We start from the raw sequence: 10,057 nt of genomic DNA, 5'->3' as shown, positions 1-10,057 counted from the left end.
TAGAATGGTTCTACCCCATCCAATTCTACCAAAAAAGGTAGGAAATCTGTATCAACGCCTTTACACCCAGAAAGGTAGAATTTTACACCTTTTTTTTTCTGTGTGTGCAAGCATCGCAATGGTTGGTGGCTACATCGCCCGTGCGGCAATCGAGAACATTTCTTGCGAGATCTGCATATCACTTATCCAAGGAGCAAAGGCAAATGCGCCCCTCCAGGGACTCATTGCTCACCACGTGGCTCACTGCTCACTGCTCACTGCTCACCACGCGTGGCGTGCGCCCGCAACACGGCGGCAGGCCGGTATCAATGGGAAAGCCAGGGATGGGGCACTCCCATTGATCGCAATGGGGACGTTTTTTCGGGCAGCAGCAGCGCCAAATACGACCCCAGTGGTTGCAAGACCAATTCTGCGCATGCGCATTCGCTATGATTTTGGATAAGGCGGTGGGTACCGCATTCGTCCGAGGACGCTGTTTTTCATGCTTATCCAACATGGCGGAGCGCTCTACGGCCTCTCCGGAGCTGCGGTTCTGTGCCTTTCATTAATGGTTCTACTGGTTTACGAGGCGGACGTCAGAAAGTGACAAACACAGATATTGGAACGGAAACACTGTATTCATCAAGCTTATTCATAGATATGCAAATATGATGTAACTACTTTTCTCGAAATCGCTACGCAGGCGTTGCAAAAAAGTATAATTACATAGTTAACAAACACATCACAGAGTTTCTTCGTAACGAGCCTCTTCTGGAGGAGGCATGCTTTATGACTTGCTTTCCAGTATAATGAAGCTTGGCTTTCAGGCGGTCTTTATATATTTGCCAGGTTCTTTGGCTTGCCAATGTGGATTTCTGTACGTACACACCGCTTCCGGGAAAGCAGTTTCGGTGCTCTGCACCTCGAAGGACCTGAAAATAATCGATCAAATGTGAATAATGCAATTCCGGTTTCTGCACGTACTAACTACCTTCGCAGAGATACGAGTATTCTTATTCTTACCAGTGCGCTTTTGCTTGGCGTATATCCATGTATCCGGAACTGGTGTCTATCACATCTGTGCAATATAAAATCGCACAACAGTTCACGCACCCACCCAGGCACCTTCACCATAACTCATAATATTTCTACGGTTGCTTACTTTGAAAAATACAGGTTGATACAAAGCGCACACGAACGCACCAGCTTCCACCTTCCGCTGCTGCCACTCCAACGGTCAACGGTTCAAAGCTCGCGCCCAAAGTTTCGGATTGCTTGCTGGCGGTTGGAGGAACGTGACCACGTGACACACACATTCTAAATCGAGGAGAACGAGTTTACCCAAAGAAACGTAGGCTCGCACTCTGTCCAGTTGTTGTAGAAGAAGTACACCTGTGGAAAATGGTGGGCCGTCATAAAAGGAAGAAACAAATCGAACACGCGCGCAGGTGCCAGGAACACCTGGCACACGTTATCGTCGTCCAATTTCTTACACTCCCCGGGCGAAGATGAGAAGCTGAGATAATTGAGGCCGCAGGTATCAGCTCCAGTCAAAGCTCCAGCTTGTGGAGGTTCTGGACGGGACGACGTATTTCTGATCCGTTGGGAAGTACTACCCAGAACGCTCGGATGACTCCGTCGCGTCCTGGCTGTACCTCAGAGATACGTGCAAGTGGCCACACTGCTCTTCCTTGTGGTTTGGAGGACAGGAGCACTAGCTCGCCCACCTTGTAGGGTACGATATCCCTGCACTGGAAGCGATGAGCGGAAGGCAGCTCGCATATGTAGTCGCGGGTCCACCTGCGCCAAAAGCTCGCCAGCATCACCCGTCGGAGATCTGCCTTCTCGATAAGCGAGGAACGGGTTTCATCAGTGGTACAGCTGGTCTGAGGATGCTCAGGTAGGAGAGTCAGGCGCCTTCCAACCAGAAAGTGAGATGGACAGAGTGGTGAAAGGTCTCTGGGATCGTCGGAGAGGTATGTCAATGGACGCGAATTGATCGTGGCCTCAATTTCAGTGAGGATGGTTGTCAGCTGCTCGAACGTCAGTGAGCTACGTCCTAAAGTCTTGCGCAGGGCGTCTTTGACTGATCTCACCAGCCGTTCCCAGAACCCGCCCCACCAGGCTGCGCGCTCGGCGATGAATACCCATTGGATATTGTAAACTGCGCAGTAGCGCTGGACGGGTTCGGCATGGATGAGCCAGCCAAGTTCGGCAAGGTCCGTGGAGGCCCGCTTGAATGTCCGGATGTTGTCAGAGTACACTTTGGCAGGTATCGACCTACGAGCGATGAAGCGTCTGAAGGCTTGTAGAATATCGTCTGTGGTCATTGAGGATGCCAATTCTAGATGGACGGCGCGAGTGACAGCACACGTAAATAGGACGATATATGACTTCGGAGTGGTGCTCGAGCGGTCAGTACGATAGTAGATCGGGCCTGCGAAGTCAAGCCCCGTGACATGAAAGGGTTCGGTTCTGGAGAGACGATCTGGAGGAAGCGAAGCCGTGGCTTGGCGTGTGGCCTTACTCCCGAACCGGCGGCAGACGACACACGCATATATGACTCTTTTGACTGCTTGACGTCCACGTATGATCCAAAACCTCTCACGCAGTTGAGCGAGGGTGCCTTGAACCCCGGTGTGCATCTGGTTTACGTGGGTGTACGTGATCATAAGCCACGTGAAATAATGCTTGCCGGGAAGAATTATAGGGTTGATCGTGGAGGAATTCAGCCCACTGAAAACTAGCCGAGTCGTGAGCCGGAGGATACCTTCGGTATCGATGAAGACTGAGAGGTCTCGCAGATTTTCATGAACGGCAGGATTTGGTCCGAATACCTCTTGCTGTACAGTCTTGATCCAATATTGCTCGGCTCTGTGCAAGCCGTCGGCTGACAGATGAGCGTTGCCATGCTGTGGAGCAGCATTAGTTGATCTTCTAGCACGTTGAATAAAGCGAAAAATCCATTCCGTTACTGCGAGTAGACGGGTAAAGCTACTAAAGTTGTTTATAGAGAGCACAGCCTCAGTCGGAGGTCCGGGAACAAGTAGTAGGGAGACATCTACGTCAAGCTGTGCATTGAGCTCGATGGCATCTGGCGGTGATTCAACCGGGTTTGGTGTTGGGGGCCAGAATGTCGTTGCCTGCTGGAGCCAGGGAGGGCCGGATACCCATAGAGAGCTCTGTGTTAGTGTTGTGGCAGATACCCCACGGGTAAGGAGGTCGGCAGGGTTTTCTCATCCAGGACAGTGTCTCCACAGATGAGGGGGAACGTGTCGTTGAATATCTAAGACACGATGGCTTACGAAAGGTATTAGGCGTGAAGGTGCCGTCCGAATCCAGGAAAGGGCAATCATAGAATCTGTCCAGGCGTTGCAGTTGTCGCGCACGATTGAGAATGCCTCTGTGACGGTCTTGAGTAATCGGGCTGCAAGGACAGCTGCCATTAGCTCTAGCCTGGGAAGGCTCTGACGTTTCAAAGGGGCCACTCGCGATTTGGCAACGGCGAAGGTGACACGGCAAGTCTTTGGGTTGCGAAAGTAAACAACCGCCCCATACGCATGCGGGCTGGCATCGCAAAAGGCATGCAGCGAGAAAGTTGAGACAAGGTCGGGGCTATCTGGGTCGAGAATACGTGGGAGCGCAAAGGACGTAAGTTGGTTGAGCTCTGAGCACCAGGTGTTCCATACGATTGAACTTGCAGTCGTGAGGGTAGCGTCCCATGGTGTTTTTTCTTCCCAGAGGCTTTGGAAGAGAATCTTGGGGGTTATCGTGAACGGCGCCAAAAACCCGAAGGGATCAAAAAGCCGGGAGACACTACGTAAGACGTGGCGCTTCGTACATTGACTGGACTTGAGGAACTCCGAAATGGAAGTGAGAGAGCATGTCAGGTCATCCCGACCGGTATGCCAAGTGATGCCCAACACCTTAGCAGATACAGTTGACACTCGCGTGTAGCCTGAGCGTTCAAACTCTTGCTGAAGAGTGGGACTGTTTGTGAGCCATTTCCGGACTGGCATGCTTGCAGTTTCAAAGATCTGAAGAGTTTCCCGGAAAAGTTTCATGACTTCCTGGGTATCCTCGGCGCCAGTGACGAGATCATCAACATAGAACCGTGCTTTCAGTCGACTTGTCGTCCACGGATAAGTAGCCACCTGGTGCTGCAGATGATGATGTATAGTGGCAGCTAAAAGGAAAGTGCTACTCGTAGCGCCAAAGGGAACGCGTGTCATGCGCCATATTTCGAGTCGGGGCAACTGACCTTCTACGGACGGAGTGGTTTCATACCAGAAGAAACGAAGGAAGTCTCGGTCCTGAACGTCCAGAAGAATTTGAAGGGAAGCCTTCTCAATGTCGGCTATGATTGCGATTCTCTGTAAGCGAAAAGTGAGTAATAGCTTCAGCATGTCGGGGTTGAGATTAGGACCGGGTTCGAGGATGTCATTCAATGATTGTGCTCCGGGTGCTTTGGAGCTTATGTCGAAAACAATTCGGACTTTGGTAGTTTCACGATCTTCGCGTATGACCGCGTGGTGGGGCATGTAATAAGCCTGAGATGCATCAGTTGACGTATCGGTAACCCTTTCTGCGTGATGATGTTCCAGATACTGCCGGATAGTCGTGTCATACGTTTGGAGAAGTGTTTTATCTCTTCGGAGAGTGCGGGTGAGGATAGCCAGACGCTTCAGGGCTACTTCCTTGTTATCGCCTAGGAGTTGCACATCACCTCTCCAAGGAAGTCGGACTGTGTAACGATGGTCACTGAGCCGCGCAGACTCGGAAAATCGTTGCACTATCGTATTGTCGTCCGTTCTCAGGGGGGAGTTATCGTCCCGTTGATCCCGAGGTGCTCAATGTCCCAGATTTTTTGTAGTTCTTTGGTTATAGTTACGTCTTGAGCTTGAACGTGTAGGAGATGTGTATCCAATGGGGGTGGACGTGAAAGTTTGAGCTCTCCTGGTTGGGGACCTTGTAGTACCCAGCCGAAGATTGTTTCTACGGCCACGAAACCATCACACAATTTCTTCACTTCGCCGGTGACGACGTGCCAGTAGTAATCGCAGCCTATTAGCAATGAGATGCCAGGTATGTCGAGTCGAGAGGCAATATCGTCCGCAACGGGAATACCAGATTCAACGAGTTGGTCACTGATGGCGGCTGCTGGAATTGGAAAGTTTCCCACACACATATCTTGGAACTCAATGGCCTCTATTTCCAGATGGTCGTGGGCCAAAAGTGGCGTCAGTGACATTCGCACCCGGCGAGACAAGGTTTCGGCATTTGCACGGCGTCCTACTGCGAAGATAGCAAGCTGTTCGTGACCTGCTGTGGGGCATCGTAGCTGTGCTGAAACATCCTTGCGGATGAACGTCCGTTGGCTTCCTCCATCAAGCAATATACGGATGAGCTTTCTCTTAGGGGAACGCGGGGCTGCGACCCATGATCTTGCCGTTTGAAGTAGGATGACTGAGCCATTGTGAACACTAGAAACGTTGATGGAGGTGGCGGCGCCGTCATGCAAGGAATTCCCAAGAGGTGGGGGCGGTAAGTCATGCTGATCTGAGCTAATCGCGTAATCCACCGATGATGCATGCGTAGCTTGCACGTTCTTGCAACACAAGGATGTCAAGTGTTTGCCGGTACAGTTTGAACAGGAAAGTCGCTTGGCAGTGCGACAGTCTTTAGCCAGATGCCGTGGTTTGCCACACTTGAAACAGCATCCCGCTTGTCGCAATTTTACAAGCTTTCGCTCTGGGGTGGTGGTGATAACGCAATTTGCAACGGAATGATCGTTGGATCCACAAAGGAGACACGGAAAGGGCTTTCGCTCTCGAATTGTCGAGTCAGCGATGGTATTGAGCGCTGCGGCAGAAGCGATTTTAGGGGTCGGGCAAAATGAAAGAGAGTCCGCCTGATGAGATGTAGCTTCCCTTTTCCGTGGCACCATTCGTTCTCGGTGCTCTATTTCTCGCTGAAGGAAGGAAATTAGAGAGTCAAGAGTACCGGTGTCGGCTACCGGAGGAACCTCTCGTGATTCAGTTGCTACGTGCCTGGCCACGGTTCCAGATAGCTGTTGCGCGTGATGCCGATAATACTCTAGCTCCATGTCCGGTGGGAGCTTTTGTAGCAGCGCCGTCATAAGTACTATGCTGTAAGCGCTCTCGGGAACTTGTAAGCTATTCAAATTCCGCATCCGTACTCTTACAGTGTCATGAAGGCAGCGGAGCTTCGTCACGTCGTCAGATGATCTTACATGAGGGAGTTCTAAAAGCTGTCCCATATGCTCTGTGATGAGTCGATCCCGATTGCCGAACTGTTGGTTTAAGATACTGATGGCTGCCGGATAATTGTCCGCAGTCAAGTCGAGTCCCTTGATTGCCAGTTCAGCCTTTCCCTTCACAAGCGAACGCAGATATTGAAATTTTGCTATCGCCGACAGAGACGAATTCTCGTGCACACCGGAGTTGAATTGATCCCAGAACGATTGCCATGCTGATAACTCTCCCGCAAACGAGTCAATCCGAAGTTTGGGCACGCGTGGCCCGGTTGCGGGAGGACGTGGGGCCACTGTTCCGTTAGAGATGGATGGCCTGTCATGGGCGCTTGAAGGCAACTGTACGACGCATTGCGAGAGGTGTCGATTGGCACTGAATGTTGCCTGAGCGATAGTTTCCAGGTACTGATCACAACCTTGCGCCTCAGCATCAATCTCTTGATCGTCGACCAGCACCGCTATTTCGCTGTCCATACCTGCGAGTACGGTGGCCTTCGCGGTAAGGAGAGAAAGCTTCAACTCGAGGTCTGGACGTGAAGGGCATTCAGCACTGAGAATCTCTTTGATTTCATCAGCCAGCTTCGGGTTTATATTATATATTATATATTAAGTCGGGTTTTGTTTTCATGGTGAAGGAGTCTTGTGAAGTGATGGCGCCCCAAACGATACTACCGTGGCGACACACTTGGCGCGGCCGGAAAACTCTCGCAGTGGCCTCCAGTGATGTCCCCAGAAATTCATTGCTGGGGGGGGGGTATGCTTGGTGAAGGTTCCGCCTACGGAATTTTTCTTAGACACGGAAAGAATCGTGGCACAATGGTGACATATCTGCACAGCTTTCCCGTTTTATATGTGCATGTTAGAACACAGTACACTAGAATACAGATTCATTATGAACGGCATTTCAACATTAAGATGCATAATGACACGACCGACGAAGAAAAAAAACTAGCACCTTGTTTCACGAAGCTCAATGAATACCTAGCAACAAATGGTGAAAACCTTAGACGAAAAAAGCAGAATACCTCGCTTGATTGAGTTGGGCGCAAATGGTTCTTCATGATCCACATTGAGTTTGCGTGCCCGCATGCATTTTTGCTCGTATATGCGCGCAATATATGCATATTAAACAGTCACTTTCAAATGATTTGAGAGAAATGTATGCTACCATCATCTGCATGGCTGTGGTCCTACAGCCCAAGTTTGACAGTACATGATGTAATTCGCTGCGCCGGACCCACTACCAGTAGAACGTGCTGGTGGCCGAGTTGGTTGGGGTCACCTGAGAAATTTCAGGGGGGGTGCAAAAATGCAGGGAGGGTGTAGGGAAATCCCTGGTGGCCTCCCTGTGGGAGAGCTACGGCAGGCATCTTTTTAGAGGAGGCATTTGCACAGCTAACAGTCGGCCATCAATACGTTAGACGGTGTTAGTGCATCGTACGCTATAGATTTGCGTACGTAAGGTATAGCGTCGTGGTCATCCGCAATGCGCGAAGCTCTCTTTACGTTTTGCGCGTGCGCAGAACCACCAACGCAACGAACCGCCAGCCAACCACCAACCAACCACCAGCTCTTACGTACGCTATAGCGTACGTAAGAGTTGGTGGTTGGTTGCTAAAACATGCACTAAAACCCACTATTGATGCTGTTGTGATCTTGTTCGCTCAGAATAAAAACAAGAAAAGAAAAACAGCAATACCAAAAACAACAATCCGTGAGTCCACATATAAAGACTAATATCTACTGTTTCAGCCAGAAGTCTTCCCGGCTCCCATTGGGTCATGCACGTGTAAGTCGTAAGCACAGCGCTCCCTTCGCCACCGTGCGTGGGCAAGAGGGAGTTTTACTGCATCGTACGCTATCGTCTTTGCGTACTCAAGGGATAGTGTTGGTGGTTCTGCGCACGCGCAAAACACAGAGAGCTTCGCACAGTGCGCAGAACCACCACGTTATTCCTTACGTACGCTAAGACGATAGAGTAGGAGCTGCAGCTGCTGTCTACACTTCTCATTTACAAATATTATATCGAGCAGTAGCATCATGTCACGTGACACGTACAAGTGCTCTGGGGCAAAACGCCCCTAAAAGTATCACCCCTACGTACAGTACATACTGCGTTCTCAGTAGCGGAGTTCGACGAGGTCAGTAGAGAGTGTGGCGGCCCGTGTGTGATGGCGAAGACGTGCCTCTGCTGCCACGTGCTACTGCGCTGGCACAGCAGTTCTACCGGCACCGTCCTAGCGTGAGGCCACGACCATCTGCCCGCTGGGACTTTCCACCATCGCCGGTCAGGACTCATGTAGAGGAACACCACCTCCTCTACATTTGGTGACCCGAACAACGAACACCATGTTCGGCATAATTCGGCCAAGCACCATCCCAAATTACTGCAAGCCCACCTCCGAAGGTACGGTGCAACGTTCTACCGAGGAACCGCTAGGCGACGACGCCAATTCACCGCGGCTCCACTCATCGCAACGCCCGGCCGCGCAACACCATGGTTCTACTCAGCTCGCTCATCTACTCAGCTCGCATCGCCATGGTCTCTCGCTCTGCATCACGTCGCCACATGCTTCGCGATGGCACTCCTCGGGCATTCACCAGCGGCACCTTCACGAGCATCACGCTCCCATACCGGTCGCGGTACGCCGCTGCGGCTGCATGGCCCCATCCTCATCGTCATGCCAGTCCCAAGAACCCTGCCCGCCTTGCTTTCCCACCAGGCTTCGATACAGGGTGCTGGCAGCCCATCCAATGGCGCTCAAGAGGCACAGTAACCAACGTTCCACCGGGGACACGCACGGAGGCCACCGAGTTCTTCTCCCGGTCTCCCCGTGCTTCGCGATGGTCTTCCCCGGCACTCTTCTTGGCGACACTACGAGCTCACCGCTCACGAACCGGTCGTGGTTCTGTCGCTCCATCCTGCATTACGTTCTGCCTACCTGCCTACTCTGCTCTCCGCTTCAGCCCGCCCCTGGAACCCTCCCGGCCAGCTCTTCTGCCCACTCAACACAAGACGCAAGACCAGCAGTCCCTGTACTACGTGTCGCCCGTCTTCCTCCTCTTCATGTATCGACGCGGCCCTCAACCGCCAGCTCTACACCGCTCCGCGTCTGAGGGGGGGAGTGATGTGGCGGCCCGTGTGTGATGACGAAGACGTGCCTCTGCTGCCACGTGCTACGGCGCTGGCACAGCAGTTCTACCGGCACCGTCCTAGCGTGAGGCCACGACCATCTGCCCGCTGGGACCTTCCACCATCGCCGGTCAGGACTCATGTAGAGGAACACCACCTCCTCTACAAGAGTTTGAGTGTATCAAAGGTCTATACCAGGGTAGTTGGTACATAAACATAATAGAATCGCTGCTGCAAAGAATGACGACAAGGCAGGAACCACACAAGCACCAGGAGACTCTCAACTGGGGTTTTACTCTGAAACACAGATATAAATACGCAAGATATGGGGCGGTGCCAAATTTTAAACAACATAAATGTGGTAACTTTAAGCACGTGCGAGCCAGCTAGTGATACCGTATCAATGAACACAAGGGAAGTAGCGAGTGTTATCAGCGATCTGCCATGTACACTTTCTCCAAATCAGTTAATGAACTGGATAGTGAGATAATGCATGCAGCACCTCGTGTTACAGGGCGTTCCGCGCTTTTGTGGAAAGTGGTCGTGTGACTAAAGCTGGGGGAGCAGGAACGGCAGTCGTTACAATGGACGGCCAAATACCCCGAAAGTGCTTTCCAAAGCGATGCTGCGTGTTCATCAAGTCGAATGCTGAGGTATCTCCCAGTCTGTTC

The 10,057-nt window shown here is 51.7% G+C and overlaps 2 protein-coding genes and 1 long non-coding RNA gene across 3 annotated transcripts; all 3 read right to left on the bottom strand.

Annotated features, from left to right (window-relative positions):
- Positions 1-625: 625 nt before the first annotated feature.
- On the bottom strand, positions 626-1,324 carry LOC135392966 (uncharacterized). Its single transcript, XR_010422340.1, has 3 exons — positions 1,142-1,324; positions 1,003-1,057; positions 626-911 (listed from the first exon to the last, which is right to left on the bottom strand). It is a non-coding gene; the product is annotated as an uncharacterized LOC135392966 (long non-coding RNA).
- A 205-nt stretch (positions 1,325-1,529) lies between these two features.
- Positions 1,530-4,520, bottom strand: LOC135392310 (uncharacterized). The gene is made up of 2 exons (XM_064623026.1): positions 3,285-4,520; positions 1,530-3,161 (listed from the first exon to the last, which is right to left on the bottom strand). The coding sequence occupies exons 1-2, from the start codon at positions 4,518-4,520 to the stop codon at positions 1,530-1,532; spliced, it is 2,868 nt and encodes a 955-aa protein (XP_064479096.1).
- Positions 4,521-4,792: 272 nt separating this feature from the next.
- On the bottom strand, positions 4,793-6,727 carry LOC135392309 (uncharacterized). The gene has a single exon (XM_064623025.1). The coding sequence runs from the start codon at positions 6,725-6,727 to the stop codon at positions 4,793-4,795; it is 1,935 nt and encodes a 644-aa protein (XP_064479095.1).
- Between the last annotated feature and the right edge of the window lie 3,330 nt (positions 6,728-10,057).

Source organism: Ornithodoros turicata, chromosome 4 (genome assembly GCF_037126465.1).
Source record: "Ornithodoros turicata isolate Travis chromosome 4, ASM3712646v1, whole genome shotgun sequence".
NCBI lineage: Eukaryota > Metazoa > Arthropoda > Arachnida > Ixodida > Argasidae > Ornithodoros > Ornithodoros turicata.
This window is presented reverse-complemented; position numbering and strand designations above follow the sequence as displayed.

What these genes read in the sequence shown, in the direction of transcription:
- LOC135392310 (XM_064623026.1), bottom strand. Translation starts at nt 4,520, where the DNA reads ATGCCCCACCACGCGGTCATACGCGAAGATCGTGAAACTACCAAAGTC. An exon ending in CTTCACGCCTAATACCTTTC is followed by an intron (nt 3,162 to 3,284) that starts GTAAGCCATCGT and finishes ACACTAACACAG; the next exon opens with AGCTCTCTATGGGTATCCGG.
- LOC135392309 (XM_064623025.1), bottom strand. Translation starts at nt 6,727, where the DNA reads ATGGACAGCGAAATAGCGGTGCTGGTCGACGATCAAGAGATTGATGCT.